General features: G+C 44.4%; 1 protein-coding gene and 1 pseudogene across 3 annotated transcripts; both read right to left on the bottom strand.

Annotated features, from left to right (window-relative positions):
* Positions 1 to 54: 54 nt before the first annotated feature.
* On the bottom strand, positions 55 to 14,344 carry M6PR (mannose-6-phosphate receptor, cation dependent). 3 transcript variants are annotated; one of them, XM_069585785.1, is made up of 8 exons: positions 14,092 to 14,344; positions 13,504 to 13,785; positions 6,274 to 6,453; positions 5,077 to 5,243; positions 3,977 to 4,086; positions 3,421 to 3,551; positions 2,050 to 2,176; positions 55 to 1,619 (listed from the first exon to the last, which is right to left on the bottom strand). In XM_069585785.1, exons 3-8 carry the CDS (start codon positions 6,450 to 6,452, stop codon positions 1,497 to 1,499), a joined length of 837 nt encoding a protein of 278 aa, XP_069441886.1. In that variant the 5' UTR covers position 6,453; positions 13,504 to 13,785; positions 14,092 to 14,344; the 3' UTR covers positions 55 to 1,496. The 3 variants fall into 3 exon arrangements, with proteins under 3 accessions (XP_069441886.1, XP_069441885.1, XP_069441887.1); XM_069585784.1 differs by having other exon boundaries at positions 13,089 to 13,785; positions 14,092 to 14,306; XM_069585786.1 differs by lacking the exon at positions 14,092 to 14,344 and having other exon boundaries at positions 13,504 to 13,794.
* Positions 9,594 to 10,530, bottom strand: LOC138437833 (small ribosomal subunit protein eS6-like; annotated as a pseudogene).
* Positions 14,345 to 16,898: the final 2,554 nt, after the last annotated feature.

The raw sequence follows: 16,898 nt of genomic DNA, 5'->3' as shown, positions 1-16,898 counted from the left end.
AGTTGTCTCTTAATCCATCATTCCAGTGTATGTTACAGGCTTCTTCCACACAAATGACTAGGCCATTTTTTTTTAATCTTTTAAGTTTTTGTACAAAAAAATGTATATATATTTTTCGCATTTTTAAAACACCAGAGTATGCGGAGGAATGCAAACATGTAACAGAAAAATGCTTTTATAACATCATTTTCCCTGCTTAGAAAAGAAAAAATACCATTCCAATAGTATCTAAAAGTCCAAAGATGAAATAATTTCATTTTCTTGCCTAAAGGCTAAAAAAGCCCCCTGCTTATTGATTCCGTCCTCATGTGGCCAGGGGAGCCACATTACTCTTCAGTGCCCCAGGCTCCCTGTCTCTCAAAGATCAGGCCAGTTTTCTGGGCACGTGGCCTAAATGGAAGGGCGGAAGCATCAGAGGTTTAAGGCCCTCTCCCCACGGAGATAGGCTGGGCAAGAAGACACATCCCTGAGCCAGAAGCAAGGACAGGTGTGGCAGAAGCCTGCACCCAGGGCCGAAGATGGCAGAGCCCTGCGTGTCCCACTTCTGCTTCCATTCCCTTTTCAGGAGAAAGGAGGGGGCGCGCACACACACACAAATGCCTGTGAAGGAAAGTTCAACATGTTTAGAAATACTGGTAGAGGGAACATTTTAGGAGTTAGAAAAGCTCTGCCAGCTTTGACTGCAAGCAGGAGAAGCAAGCCGTCAAGGATATCCCACTACAAGGTAAACAGACTTCCCGCTTCTGCAACCCTGTGGCACAGGAGGTCCATTTCAGTGTCCCTTCCAATGGACTGCACTTCTGGATTAGGTATTTTAGCTGCAGATGGACCAATAACCCAAGATGACGACCCAGGGTCCAGTTCCAGCTGTAAGGTCACTCCAGGGCCAATGATGTTTGGTACCTTGTAATCCTGGGAAATTTCAGTTTCCATCCTGACCTGAAGTGGGAGAAGTTAAGTCTACAACCTCTCCGGCTCAGACCAAATGGCAGTCCTTGGATTGTGACCAAGTAATCACTGCAAAACAGTTCCCAGCAGCAAGTTACATCCAGACTCTCATGGAGACTACTGTAGGGCAGAGTAATAGCATGAAAGCAATCAAACCTATAAATAATGTTTCTTTTTTTTTAATTAAAGAAATCCAGTGTCTCAAAAACTTATGAAAACGTGTTTAAAAAAGAGTCAGGGAGCCTGCCGCACCCTTTTGCTCACAGTAACTCCTCTACTTGTACTTTCTGGTTATGAAGACACAGTGCAACAGCCTCTGTTGTGATTGGCCCTATTATATTATCTCTGTCCTGCAGCTGTACCTCTCAGGAGGGAAAACCAAACAGGGAACAAAGGGAAAGGCATTTCGTCTACTGACAGGTGGATGCAAACCAAAAGCAAACCGGAAAGCAAGACTGAGATTGAGGGTGAGATGAGAGACTGCTTCAGAAATCTGCCGGAGGACGCTTTGGTTTGGGGGCTGAAGAAGCTGGACATCTAAAGTGCAATCACATTGGTAACAAATGATCATCCCTTTCTTCTGACTCCTCCCCCAGCTGATCATCCCCCACACCACGATAGGCAGCAGGCACATTTCGGGGTTTAGAGCGGCATACAAAGTCACAGCCATCCTATAGAGGGAAGAGCAAAAGAAGTGATCATGTGAAATCAGCAACTTTCAGGTGGGCACAGCGTGTTTATGGTCTAAGAAGGTGGCAAGAACTTTCTCCAGGGATAATGAAGAGAAAACCCCAAAGCTCCAGTGATTGGCCTAAACTGAATTTGGGGAAACACCTTCTCCTCATGTAAGCCCCCAAATAGCTGGATCAGATTCATAAATCTAAGCAACAGTTCCGTTCTTCCAGTCAGTCTGGAAGGTCAGACATTAAGGTGCTATGTTGCTTATTACCCTGTATTAGGGCAACCAATTGTCTTGGTTTGCTGGAACTTGGGGTGGTTTTAGCACCCAAAAGTCCTTTATCTCAGGAAACCCTCTAGTCTGGGCAAACCAGGACGGATGGTCAGTCATTTGTTTTGTCTCTCAGCTGCCCTGTTACTTACTGCTACCAGGTTTCCAAGATCCTGCCAGAAGGCCAAGTGAGGAAACTGCTCCATTCCTTTGGCTCCGACCACCAGTCGCTGGTACAGGAACCCCCCGATGATATAGACTGCGACCAGTGATGCAAACCTGTGAGGGAGAAAGACACCCATACTCAAAAACAGAATCAGTAAAGCTCATTCATTGTTGCCTGTTTCCTAAGCTCTGTTCCATAAAAACGGAAAAACAAAAAAGGGGTAGTCAGTTGAAAAAAAGGGGGCTGGTAGAGCCTGAGAAAACCAATTAGAGTGCTGTCTGCCTGAGAAAACCTTTAGATCAGAAAAAAGACAGTGTGTGACTCATTTAGGGTTGAGAACAGTCACCATTAGATAAACAGTCCAATTTCTTCAAAAGTTCTAATAATGGGAGAGTAAGTTGGCTTAAAGCTCAACATTCAGAAAATGAAGATCATGGCATCCAGTCCCATCACTTCATGGGAAATAGATGGGGAAACAGTGGAAACAGTGTTAGCCTTTATTTTTTTGGGCTCCAAAATCACTGCAGATGGTGACTGCAGCCATGAAATTAAAAGACGCTTACTCCTTGGAAGAAAAGTTATGACCAACCTAGATAGCATATTCAAAAGCAGAGACATTACTTTGCCGACTAAGGTCCATTTAGTCAAGGCTATGGTTTTTCCTGTGGTCATGTATGGATGTGAGAGTTGGACTGTGAAGAAGGCAGAGCGCCGAAGAATTGATGCTTTTGAACTGTGTGTTGGAGAAGATTCTTGAGTCTCTTGGACTGCAAGGAGACCCAACCAGTCCATTCTGATGGAGACCAGCCCTGGGATTTCTTTGGAAGGAATGATGCTGAAGCTGAAACTCCGGTACTTTGGCCACCTCATGCGAAGAGTTGACTCACTGGAAAGGACTCTGATGCTGGGAGGGATTGGGGGCAGGAGAAGGGGACGACAGAGGATGAGATGGCTGGATGGCATCACGGACTCGATGGACATGAGTCTGAGTGAACTCCGGGAGTTGGTGATGGACAGGGAGGCCTGGTGTGCTGCGATTCATGGGGTTGCAAAGAGTCGGACACGACTGAGCGACTGAACTGAACTGAACTGAATAAAAACTGTCTAGTACTCCAGTGGGGAAAAAACTCCATCTCCAAATGCATATATTTATTGGGAATATAACATTAAGTCTCATTTTTTTAAACTTGCAGAGTTTAAAGAGGATATTCACAGACTTCTTTCCCCTCCAATTATAATATAGCATACAAATGCACACACACTATCTGGACCCATATACTTCCTACTGATTGCTGAGTTAAAGAAAAGGTTTGAAAAAAAAAAAAAGGTTTGGACTGATAAAGGAAGGAGGACTCACGTGACAAGTAAGATAGAACCCACGCTAAGATGGGAGATCTCTGGGGAACACGCCAGGCTGCTGTCCATCTCAAAGAGGTAGAAACAATCTTGGACTTTGCCTCGCTCCTCAGACACAGGGTTAAAATTGTCCTGATGGCAAGAGGACAGACACAACATTTATGTGATAAGGTGTTTGCTTCTGACGCCCGTCTGAAAAGCAGCACAAACCCACAAACCTCCCCCTAAACATTTGCTTCCTCCTGGTTTAAGAACTTATTTTCCATGTATGATGGAAGACGGATGCCTATGACTCAGGAAAAAACTGAACTTCTGGTTTTTTAAATTTTTTGGCTGCTACCAAATGGCATGTGGGATCCTAGTTCCCCAACCAGGGGTCGAACTCACGTCCCCTGCACTGGAAGTGGGGAGTCAACCACCGGACTGCCAGGGACGTCCCTGAATGTCTAGTTTTCTCCCATCCACCCCAATTATCTTGTTCCCTCTGGACATTCTGTCCCACCTCAGGCCAGTCTTTTCATCTCCTCTCTAGGCTCCCAGGCCCTGGGGTGCCTCACCGCTAGAGTGTGTCGATTGCAGGAGATCATCACCACTGCCCGCCGCTGCTCCCTGCCACAGTGGTTGTCATATTCATCACCCCCTTTATAGATCAGCATGATCCAATTACCTGAGGACGGACAAGGAAAAAGGAGCTTTGGGGTGGGGGAAAAGCAGAGACAGACCTGGGCACTGTGGAAGCATGGAACCAAGTTCAGTGAAGTTGGTTTTAGTTAACCCCTCAGGATGAGCTCTGGTGTACCAGAAATACCAACTAAAACCCGCCGCTTTACAACAGCTTGAGTTCTCGTGTTAAGACAACTAAGAACCAGATATGCATACAAGAATAATCTTGATTTCCCACACTAAAGGTAGGCAACCGATAGTGCAAATACAATTATGATCCACACTTAGTCATGAGTCACGTTCTCTGAACACCTGCTAATATGAAGAGGCTCCATTCTATTACTGGGTGGCAAGGGAAAGCCTAAGATCTTAAATTAACCACAGATAAATTCAAAGTGGATGACTCTGAAGACTGGGGACACTTCCTTCTTCAGTATTTACTTGTTCAAATTTCTTTGCAAAATATCATTTGATTAATAATCATGTGAGGTGACCAAGGTAAGCATTATGCTTCCAATTTTGTGTATGAGAAAACAAAGTGTCAAATGATTGTTCAAAGTCACAGGATAAGTAAATATGATCTGGATCAAAAATCTCATCTTCTGACCCCAGCCCCAAACTCTTGACATTGTTTTTTATTATGTTATTTACAGGAACAACAATCTGCACTTATTTATCTGCTTAAGGGTATAAAATAAACCATAGTTGCTCACAGCAACTTTCCAGCAATGATTTTATGATTTTTGAGAAATATTATCAACATAACTCAAGTTGGTGTGGATTATAGACTGATTGGCTTTCAAGAAAGCTTAATCTCACTTTAACACAAACATACAAATGTCCTGCGCCCTGGCTGTGGAGGAGTGGTGGAGCTGGGTGCAGGTATCTTAGATGAGCTGAACCACACACACCCATATGACACAGCCTGGTTAGGGCTGAGACATACAGGGTTATCAGAGGGATTCAGTGAGCTGATCAACAGGGAGACTCTTACTTCCATTGAAGATCTGAGTCTCGTTGAATCTCCCAACTACTGTCTCCTTCCCGTTACTTTTGTTGATCTGCACCAGGCCTGCCCCAGAGGAGTGGTTGCCAGCCTCTCGGCACACCCGGAACACATAGCTGTACATATCTGGGCTCTGGCCCACGGTGCTCTCAAAGCTGAAAGCAGAAATGCAGAGAGGAGGAAAAGGACAGTTAGCGCGGTCAGCCTTAGAAACAGCAGCCTCTGTTCAAACAACGGTGTGTTCAACTTATTTATCAAACTTCATGGCTAAATGTCCTAGTGAATAGTATCTTTTGCATCATGAGGTTAACTATGACCCAGACAGACTAACTGTTGATGATGACTGATGAAAATACAGCCTCCAAGACAGATAGTATTCTAGATATTTCTAGAATAATTGTTCTAGACTACGCTAAAGTATTAGCTAGTACCTCCCTGTGAATAAGGGTGTAACGTTCATGATATATATCCTAGTTCCTTAAAGATTATCTTCAGATTTATATATCTGAAGATTCTTGACACTTATGATGACGTGTTGTTGTTGTTTAGTCATGTTTAACCCAGGGATCAAACTCAGGTTTCCTGCATTGCAGGCAGATTCTTGACCGTCTGAGCCACCAAGAAAGCTCCCTTCACTTTCATTTTCAGTGTCCAGCTCTTTGTGACCCCATGGACTGTATTCTTCAGGCTCCTCTGTCCTGAGATTCTCCAGGCAAGAATACTGGAGTAGGTTGCCATTTCCTTCTCCAGGGGTTCTTTCCAACCCAGGGGCTGAACCTGCATCTTCTGCTTGGCAGGCAGATTCTTTACCACTGAACCGTCTTGGGAAGCCCTTATGATGATGTTGTAGTAGGCCTAAATATGTTCATCTGATATTTCTGAATATAAAGCTGGTCTCTTGGGTCCAATCTTACAAACAGCTACTCTTCTGCATAAAGTACCTGCACATCACTGCTGAACACTGGGCTAAGCACGCGCTCTCCATCATAGAGGAAAGAGAGACAGCATGGCCAAATAAGGCCAATATTGTTAAAGTACAGATTAGAACCACCTCTCAGAGGAGGTTACGATACATGTATCCCCTCTATATTCAGTAGTAATATATAAAAAAATTAATACAGTTAGTAAGAGAAGATTCTTTGATAAAGTTGTTTTCTCAAGGCCTTTAAGGTTCTTCTCATTTACCTTTTGTTAAATAGCGGTGTCAGCCTCTTCAGGAGAGCCAACTCTTTCTCTGATTCTTTACCCTTTTCTCCCACCAGGTCACATGTTTTCTCTTCAGTCTGCCAAGATTCTCTGACTGCCATGGAGAAGAGCAGCAGCAGGAGCAGGCCAGTCCTCCAGGAGCTGTGGAGGGGGGACATCCTTTTGGGACAGGGAGTGTGTGTTTCGGGGAAGAGGGAGAGGATCAGGGAAAGAAACAGAGCACATCAATGTGTAATAAATGAATAGCATTTTTTTTTAACCCGTTAAGTCTTCCACTCACCACCTATTACTTTACACTGGCCAGTTTTCTTCATTATGATGATGCTGGGCTTTATTTTCTTGTCTCTGTTTCAAGTTCTTTTTTCCCCATTATCTAATATACAGAATTGGATGTTTAAGTCTCCAGGTTTCTTTTTCTTTTCAAAACTTTTAGTTTTAAAAACAATTTCATTTATTTATTTTTGGCTGTGCTGGGTTTTCATTGCTGCATGGACTTCTCTCTAGTTGCAGCAAGCGGGGGTTACTCCCTATTCAACTCCCTCACCTGACACCACTCTAATTTCCTGTCCTTACTTTGCTCCTTTCCTGTGCAATCAACAAAGTGGACAGCAGAGTTAGTGGGGCAGAGTTAGTGTATACAGGCAGTTGTTGAGATTTCTGCAATGTGTGCATAAAACAAGAATATATTTTTGGTCCTAGAAATTGTCAGAAGAATCAATCAATGGTTTAGTGTCACCAATGAAGAATATTTTGATCTTGCTGAACAGTAAGATTCTTTGGCACCTACGATAAATATAGCACCTTTCAGTATCTCTGTGCCAAAGCACCTGTGTCAGGAAACCCATACATCTATACACATACACACACATACATATATATAATTACCTATCACCTGTGTCAGGAAACCCATACGCCTATACATATATATACACACACACAAACATACATACATATACACATTAATATCTATTACTTGTATCAGGAAACCCAAAAACACACACACACACTAATATCTACCTATCACCTGTGTCAGGAAACCCATACAACTACACACACACACACGCACACACTCACGCACACACTCACACAGATATTAGTATCTACCTATCAACTGTGTCAGGAAACCCATACATCTATACATAAACACACACACACATATTAATATCTGTATCAGAAAACCCATACATCTGTATATATACACACAAACATATACTAATAGTTATCTATCACCTGTGTCAGGAAACTATATAAATCAATCACTTTCAGTCTAATTCATAGGTAAGTCCTTCAGAACATAACTATAGGGCTGAGAAAAGGGAAAGCAGAGAACATAAAAGAATTACTTACGACAGCCTGATGGAGATATCCTTGCCTCCACCATTTGGTTAGAAGTTAGGTTGAGATGTCTCATTATTTACAGTTTAATGCTAGTTCATTAATACTACTTAAATCCTCCCCCTAAGATAATACTTGAATTACAATGAACACTTGATAAGGGCTGAAAGTCAAAGTGAAGTCGCTCAGTTGTGTCTGACTCTTTGCGACCCCATGGACTGTAGCCTACCACGCTCCTCTGTCCATGAGATTCTCCAGGCAAGAATACTGGAGTGGTTTGCCATTTCCTTCTCCAGGGGATCTTCCCGACCCAGGGATCGAACCCGGGTCTCCTGCATTGGAGTCAGACGCTTCTAGTTGAAAGTTATTAAGAAAGATGTAAAACAGAGAAAGAGACCTGAATACTTTGGGCCCTACGTCCTTGTTTTAATATTCAGAAGCATCTAACAGTCTTTGTTCATACTTACCACAAAAATGATGAACAGAGATTAACATAACCACAGCACCTAAGATTTGACATCTATCTGTTCTGTCTCATCTCTGAAAAAATCATTCAACCATTTAAATGATAGGATGAACAAACTTCATGAGGTCCAGATCAGTGGTCTGAGTGAGTATTCTAAGACCCACTTCAAGCCATGAAATTCAAGAGTTTCTTGATTTCTACTAAGTATAACTGTCTTCCTACATTCCAGTTGCTGATAACTCTTGAGAATCACCAAGTCACTTTACAATTAACGCACCCAATTCATACGATGCTTGAACTGTTTTAGGCATGGAAACATGTGGCTCTGTTTTCCAAACTCATTTTCTTTTCTCTAATCTCATTTGCACACCTATGCATGGACTGTAGTGAAAGTCGCTCAGTCATGTCCGACTCTTTGTGACCCCACGGACTATAGCCTGCCACTCCTCTTTCTATGGAATTCTCCAGGCCAGAATACTGGAGTGGGTAGTCTTTCCCTTCTCCAGGGGATATTCTCAACCCAGGAATTAAACGGGGGTCTTCTTCATTGCAGGTGGATTCTTTACCAGCTGAGCTACCAGGGAAGCCAGTCAGGCTACTCTGTCCACAGGATTGGAGAATACTGGAATGGGTTGCCACGACCTCCTCTTGGGGAATCTTCCTGATCCAGGGATCGAACCCACGTCTCTCATGTCTCCTGCACAAGCAGGCAGGCTCTTTACCACAAGCGCCACCTGGGAAGCCCCTTTATACACCTAAGATACACTGATTTACTTTGGTAAGAATTCACTTTGGTATTCATTAATCATCCCTCAGGCCATTGCTACATGTTAATTTTACAAAGTATCAACAATTTTCCTGATACAAAGATTCAATTCTTCCAACTTTTTCTCGCTTACCATAAAATATTTTCATACTACAAGTCTAGACTTTGGCTTAAATACTCTTTCAGTTCAGTTGCTCAGTCACGTCTGACTCTTTGCGACTCCATGAACTGCAGCATGCCAGGCCTCCCTGTCCATCACCAACTCCCGGAGTTCACTCAAACTCATGTCCATTGAGTCGGTGATGCCATCCAGCCATCTCATCCTCTGTCGTCCCCTTCTCCTCCTGCCTCCAATCCCTCCCAGCATCAGTCTTTTCCAATGAGTTAACTCTTCACATGAGGTAGCCAAAGTATTGGAGTTTCAGCTTTAGCATCATTCCTTCCAAAGAACACCCAGGACTGATCTCCTTTAGAATGGATTGGTTGGATCTCCTTGCAGTCCAAGGGACTCTCAAGAGTCTTCTCCAACACCACAGTTCAAAAGCATCAATTCTTTGGCAAGTCCTCTAATTCTTCTTCATGCTGGTCCACTGATTCCACTGATTCTATTTAAAACTTAAAATAAGCAGAATTTAATAGGTACTAATAGGTACCTGAATAAATTTTGCCCACTATCCTAAACATACTTTTCTTTTTGATGGCTGATCTTACTTATTTGTTACTCTGAGACCATTTCTTTTTTTTTTTTTAAGAACATCTGATTTTTGACTGGACTCAAGACTCAGAGATAGAAGCTCTGAGAGAGAACAGCTTTTATCTCTTAGCAATCTGTTCCTGGAGTCTTTCTTTGGCCCACTTCATTCTCTTGGCCAAAAGTTGAGCATCTTCTGGAGCCTGTCCTTCATTTTTCTTAGTATGCTGTTTCTTCTGACAATACATTGACATTTGTGTTGCACAATACTGGAATAACAAGATGCTGAATCTTGGAGCTTTGGTCCTAGGTTTCTCACCTTCTTTGTTTAGGGGCTATCTCACAGCACACTGGCGGCCACACAGAGAGACCACAGTGGATTCTGCTAGCTCTTCTGCTAACCCCAAGTGATGAGCCACAGTTGTATCAGTGAGGCCAGGCATATCCTTTTCTCTCTCTTTTACGATGACCAAATTGAGAACACTCAGACTGGCATCCATATATAGATTTGTACTTTCTCCAGTCCTCCTTGGTTTGTAACAGAAATGCCCCTTACTCAGTAGCAGGTACAGGCTCTGCCATGGGTCCAGACATCTCCTTCATGGGGAAACCTTGTTTGCTGGTCCCACCACTGATTTGGACCACACAACTCTTCCAGTCTTCACCCAGAGCGTCAATAGCAACTTCTGTGTCCATACGCTTCTCAGAAAAGATACGAAGTTTTTGTTCATTGTCCATTTCAATGAGTTTCTGACAACCAGTGGCTGGGAAAGAGATGTTCAGCTTCATCCTGAAGTGGGTCACCATACCTCCAAGGCGCCACAAGAAAGAGTTATACAAAATTACACTTGATGTTCTGTTTCCCACATTCACTAGGGCAACCAATACTTGGGAAGTCATCTCCCTGACTTGGTGTTATCCAAACATCAATTCATTGTAGTAATATTAAAGTGTCTGCAGAGAGTAAGTATAGCTAACCCCAAAGTCTGAGCATGCATGTGTCCTAAGTCGTTTCAGTCTTGTCCAACTCTGTGACCCTATGGATGGTGGCCCGCCAGGCTCCTCTGTCCATGGAAGTCTCTGGGCAAGAGTACTGTAGTCGTTGCCATGCCATTCTCCAGGGGATCTTCTCAACCCAGCAATCGAACCCAAGTCTCTTATTAAGTCTCCTGCATTGGTAGGCAGGTTCTCTACCACTAGTACCACCTGAGAAGCCCCTCAAATTTAAGACTCTCATAAACACATATAAAGCATCAATAGAAAATACTTAACAGAGTGCTTGCTTTTTGCTAGGAATTTAACATACATTAAACCAGTTAAGCCTTACCAAAACCCTACGCAGCAAATACAATTATTCTTATTTTACAGATGAGAAAACTAGACATAGTAAGCGAGCAGTGTGAACCAGGTAGTCAGGCTCTGAGCTCATTGTCTACACTTAACCACTATATGTACATCTTCTTTCACATTAATTTTTTGGGATGATCAGAGCAGGCAGCCAGTCTTGCTTTCTTTTTGACAAAGCAAGAAGGGGAAGTGACCTCTCACAATTCACAGAATAGAAGGCAGAATGAAGAACCCAGACCTCCAATTCCTACCTTCCTTAAATTAACTCACTGCTCAACTCACAACACAATGTGACCAACTGACTAAAATGAAATGAGGCTCCTTTATTAGACTGATATTCTTTTTTTCTAGGACCAGTTTTCTGGAGGGATGCTCACACAGAAGGCTGTGTTCTTTGGCTTCAAAGTTAGTTCCTAATCTGTTAACAGTTGAGGATTTCTTTTCCCAAATTAGAACAAAGACTCTCACACAACTAGGAAAAGATGAACAGCTAAACACCCTGCAGTCAGCATTAGGTGAGTTGATCTTTTATTTGCTCATTGGTTCAAAAAGATAGGATAAGAACAAACTTACAGTCTTCTCTTTCTTGCTTAAGGTTTGGCTACATTTGAGCTGCTTCTCTTTGGTTCCGTGGTGTATGCACTAAGAGCTTTATCTAGATTATGTTTATTAATCTTCACAACCCAGAAAATCAGGTATAATTTCCCCCACTTTACAGATGAGGAAACTGATTCTTATAGAGCTGAAGTTACTTGCTTTAGGTTATACAAGTATTAAAAGGTGTGTAAAGTTATTAGTAAGGCAACTGGAATGAATCATGGCATAAAGATATTTTCTGAAAACTTCCTGATAAAAAAAGGAGTGCAACAATGTATCAGTAAGGGGATGAATTAGAGAAGGAAATCGCAAGCCACTCCAGTATTCCTGCTAGGAAAACCCCATGGACAGAGGAGCCCCGCAGGCTACAGCCCAGAAGGGTTGCACACGACTGAGCATTTTAGCAAGCACACACAAGGAAATGAAATCCAAGGGCTGGGTAGTCTCTTTTTGCTGCTACTGCTAAGTCGCTTCAGTCGTGTCCGACTCTGTGCGACCCCAGAGACTGCAGCCCATCCGGCTCCCCGGTCCCTGGGATTCTGCAGGCAAGAACACTGGAGTGGGTTGTCATTTCCTTCTCCAATGCATGCAAGTGAAAAGTGAAAGTGAAGTCGCTCAGTCGTGTCCAACTCTTCCAGACCCCATGGACTGCAGCCTACCAGGCTCCTCCGTCCATGGGATTTTCAAGGCAAGAGTACTGGAGTGGGGTGCTATCGCTTTCTCCGAGTCTCTTTTTAATGTGCTACAATTAAGATTCTCAAGGTGCGAGTTTAAGCAGCAAGGCTTAAAGATTTTGAAGCATCCCTTTCAATTTTCTTGTTCTATAATGATAGATTCATTTGGGTTAATGCTAAAAAATTCTCCTTCAATGGGATGACCAATGATGGAGCCAGGAACTGGAAAGAACTTTACATCCCTGGGCCCCTGTACCACTCACTTTCCCCAGTCCTTAAGATTAGCCATGAACATTTTCCGTTTGTAAATGGAATTTCTACTTTCTTCTCTTTGGCTCATTTCTGATACGGCGGCCTTATCTCCAGTCTCTAGCAGCTCACACTTCTGGAAGAGTAGCCCTAACTAGCTGAACCGCTCAACGTTGAAAAGCCTTAGAAAATCAGCTTTATGGACCAAGGGCGGAAGCTCCCTACAAAGAGGAACACAATTCATCTCCCTCAAACTTCTTCGAGGGCTCCAGACAATCGCGTTGCGTCTAGTCTCCCGACTTTCCAACTGCGGAGGGCCATACCCTTTACAAATGATGCCCCTTGACCTCCCTCCACGATGCGGGCCAAAACCCAGTCTACGGGTATGCGGTAACACCTAGAGCGGACTCCAGACTCCAGCGATCTTCCTTTCCCTGCCTCCCAAACACTTAAATCCCCTCACCAGTCTTGGAGATCCTTTCTCCCTCACACCCTTGGGCACTCTGTGACTCCCCAGCCTCACGCCTCCGTTTTTCTGCCCTCGGGCTCCTTATATGGAGTTTTGGGCTAAAACCCGGTCAAGCGAGACTTAAGAGATCCCGGACCCCGTCACAGCCACGAGGGGTGAGCACTCTCCAGCCCCTCCTCCTCCACGCCCCTCATACTCACATGTCACGTGCAAAGAGAGTAGGCAAAGCTCAGAATCCCCGGCCCAGTAGCTGCCCGTCGCTGGGAGACAGGGCCAGCGAGGGGCCGGCCACAGACCCCGGTCCCAGAGCTCGTGGCGGAGCCAGCGTCCCTCCTAGCGACTAGCTGAGCGCCACTCTGGGAACCGGAAACAGGAAGCTCTGGGCGGCCGCTGGGCAACTGCTCCTCCCACTAGACCCCCGCGGCATGTGACTGCAGAACCATTTGGCCCCTTTCCCCTTTCCGGCCTTGCAGATCATCCCGGACGCTGATTGGCCACGGTCGTGGGCGTTAGGCTCCCCCTCCACCGTAACAACTCCAATCCCTATCGAGAGTTGCAAGTTTAGTTCCACCTTTTCGGGTTGCCTTTCTACTAACGGGGGTCCCAGAGTCCCACCTCCAGGCTTCTTCGGCTCGGGCCCCCAGTCACGCGGGGTCACGCGCGGTCACGCTCCCTGGTAGGTTGGACGGAGGGGGCACGTGAGAGCGGTGGGGGCACTAGAGGGCGGTGGCGGAAGCGGAAGTGCGGGGCGGGGCCTGCCCCCCAGGCCGCGGCGGGAGCTGTAGTTTTCGCGCGCGACCGCTTCTCTCTGGTGCTGGCTCAGAACGTCTGCCGCCTGAAGGGGACGCTGGTTCGTCGTGTGCCAGCCGCTAGTCGCTTGGTGTCCCACGTCGGCACCTAGACGATAGTGGAGAGCAATGACTGGGTCGTCATCCTGACTTTCTTAACGTCACTTTACGTCGTGTCTACGGTTTAGTACTCTTAAGTGTGACGGTTGTTATTATTCGACTTAACCTTGTCACCCCTGTGGCATTTTGTGTGATGAACACTGTAACCAGTGCTGACCCGAGCAATTCCGTTTCGGTTTTTGCGCCTTGGCCGAGAGCCTTTGAGGTGTCCCTCACGTCTGACGTCTTAGCCGCGTGTTGAAGTCCTACCCGTTGTGAGAACTCGGTTCGGATCCCCAGTGACTCTGGGACTCACCTTCTTGAGAATGAATCCCGTCGTCCCTGGGTCAGGAAGATCCCCTGGAGAAGGAAATGGTAACCCACTCCAGTATTCTTGCCTGGAAAATCCCATGGACGGAGAAGTCTAGTAGACTGCAGTCCATGGGATCGCAAAGAGTCGGACACGACTGAGCGACTTCACTTTCGAGTGCCCGCTGGTTGCTCCGATCAGCTTCAGGCTGGCTTCCTTCTGCTCGGATTCCTCCGTTGCATTTGCCTCCCTCCGTCTTGGCGGATGGGGACTGGATTTTGAGTTGTTATACTCATCGGAGCTTGAGCAGCATTTGGAATGAAATAAAAGAAGCCAACACTTGCGTAGCCCCGCGGTGCCTGGCACTGTTGGAAGTGCTTTAGACGAGAATGAATTCACCTCCAAGCTCACCTTAATGAGGAAGTACCTTATCCCAAGCTTACAGATGAGTAAATTAAAGGCGATGGAGGTTAACTGACTTACCCTGGGCTCCCCAGCTCCTCTTAACTTGTGGAGTTAGCATTCAGTTTTCATCGTTTAGGGGTTAATTAGTTGTATAGGTGTATAGAATCCATCCTGAGTTTTTTTTTTTTTTTTTTCAATTAACTGGGCATTCAGTTCAGGCTAGGTGGCATAATTGGGTTGGGTTTGGATGTGTCTTTAAAAAAAAACAGTTGAAAGATGAGTTATTTTCTGGCAATAAAAGTGACTTGTAATCAGAAAACACAGAGAACTATTAATAAAAAATCCATAAAGTTACCACGAGGTTGTATATTTCTTTCATGAGGGTTATTCCTTTCCTCTTAAAACACAAACCCTGAAGTCAACTATTTCTCCATATCATGAAATTTACAAATACATTTTAAAATGGTTGTATAATTAGCTGCATGGATTGCCAGTCATTTAAGTCATTTCTATTGATTTGACCTTATCAATTTATTCAACAAGATATTTATTGAGCAATGATACTGTTACAAGTTTGGGGGATACAGCAGGGAAAAAAAGGCAAAAATCCCTTTTACAATGAACTTTCATTCTAAAATTGATGTTCATTTGTTGATCATTTCAGAAGTCTTCTTCTTGGTCATTTCCCAGAGTAGTGTTGGGGTGGAGGGAGAGAAGTGTACATGTGGGAGGTGGAGAAAGGTACTGAAATGCAATTGAGTAGGGCTTCCCAGTAGAGTAAAGAATCCGCCTGCCAATGCGGAGGACATGGGTTCAATCCCTGGTCGGCAAGATCCCCTAAGAAGGAAATGGCAACCCACTCTGATATTCTTGCCTGGAAAATCCCATGGACAGAGGAGCCTGGCAGACTACAGTCTATGGGATTGCAAAAGAGCTGGACAGAACTTAGGAACTAAACAACAACAAAAGTGGAATAATTTCTTCTTCAGGAGTGGGGGCAAGGGAGAACTTCCTTTTCCATCTAGTTGCAAATGATCTGGGTCACTCCTTGCTTCTCAGGCTCAGGGCCCTTTCTGGGAGCCATCTGTCAGAACTGATCTCAAGGTTCTTGTCAGAGGTAAAAGTTGAAGTTAGAGGTTATTTTTTGCCTTCCTGTTCTGGGCCTCTAGCCTCTTCATTAGCAAGGATGCTCCCCACACTGCACCATCCATCCCCTCCTCCCACATGCAAAGTAATGGGGTCTAAACCAAAGTGGTTCTATTCACATGTACACATGACTATATATAGAATAGCTTACTAATAATAACCTACTGAATAGCACAGGAAGCTCTACTCAGCACTCTGTAATTCCCTATATATGCAGATGACAACACCCTTATGGCAGAAAGGGGAGAAGAACTCAAGAGCCTCTTGATGAAAGTTGAAAGAAGAGAGTGAAAAAGTTGTCTTAAAGCTCAAAATTCAGAAAACTAAGATCATGGCATCGAGTCCCATCACTTCATGGCAAATAGATGGGGAAACAGTGGCTGACTTTATTTTTTGGGCTCCAAAATCACTGCAGGTGGTGATTGCAGCCATGAAATTAAAAGACACTTGTTCTTTGGAAGGAAAGTTATGACCAACCTAGACAGCATAGGAAAAAGCAGAGACATTACTTTGCCAACAAAGGTCTGTCTAGTCAAGGCTATGGTTTTTCCAGTAGTCATGTATGAATGTGAGAGTTGGACTATAAGGAAAGCTGAGCACCAAAGAATTGATGCTTTTCAACTGTGGTGTTGGAGAAGACTCTTGAGAGTCCCTTGGACTGCAAGGAGATCCAACCAGTCCATCCTAAAGGAGATGAGTCCTGGGTGTTCATTGGAAGGACTGATGTTGAAGCTGAAACTCCAATACTTTGGCCACCTGATGCGAAGAGCTGACTCATTGGAAAAGACTCTGATGCTGGGAAAGATTGAGGGCAGGAGGAGAAGGGACAACAGAAAATGACATGGTTGGATGGCATCACCGACTCAATGGACATGAGTTTGGGTAAACTCCGGGAGTTGGTGATGGACAGGGAGGCCTGGCGTGCTGCGGTTCATGGGGCCTCAAAGAGTCGGATACGACTGAGTGACTGAACTGAAGTGAACTGAACTGAAGGACCTATATGGGAAAAGAATCTAAAAAAAGTGGATATATGTGTATGTATAACTGACACTTTGCTATATAGCAGAAACTAACACATTGTAAATCAACAATACTCTGGTAAAAAATATTAAGAAAATGATTCCAGTAGGGTCTTAAAATCAAATGCTAAGGATGCCTCTTCTTTCCTAAATGCAGAAAAGGGAAGGATGCTTGAAAGAGCTAGGTATTCTGAATCCTTCCTTCAATTCATTGCCTTGAGGTCGTGTGTATATGTCAATAGA

Source organism: Ovis canadensis, chromosome 3 (genome assembly GCF_042477335.2).
Source record: "Ovis canadensis isolate MfBH-ARS-UI-01 breed Bighorn chromosome 3, ARS-UI_OviCan_v2, whole genome shotgun sequence".
Taxonomy (NCBI): domain Eukaryota; kingdom Metazoa; phylum Chordata; class Mammalia; order Artiodactyla; family Bovidae; genus Ovis; species Ovis canadensis.
Note: the sequence above shows the minus strand (reverse complement) of the source record. Positions and strands in the feature narration are given on the sequence as shown.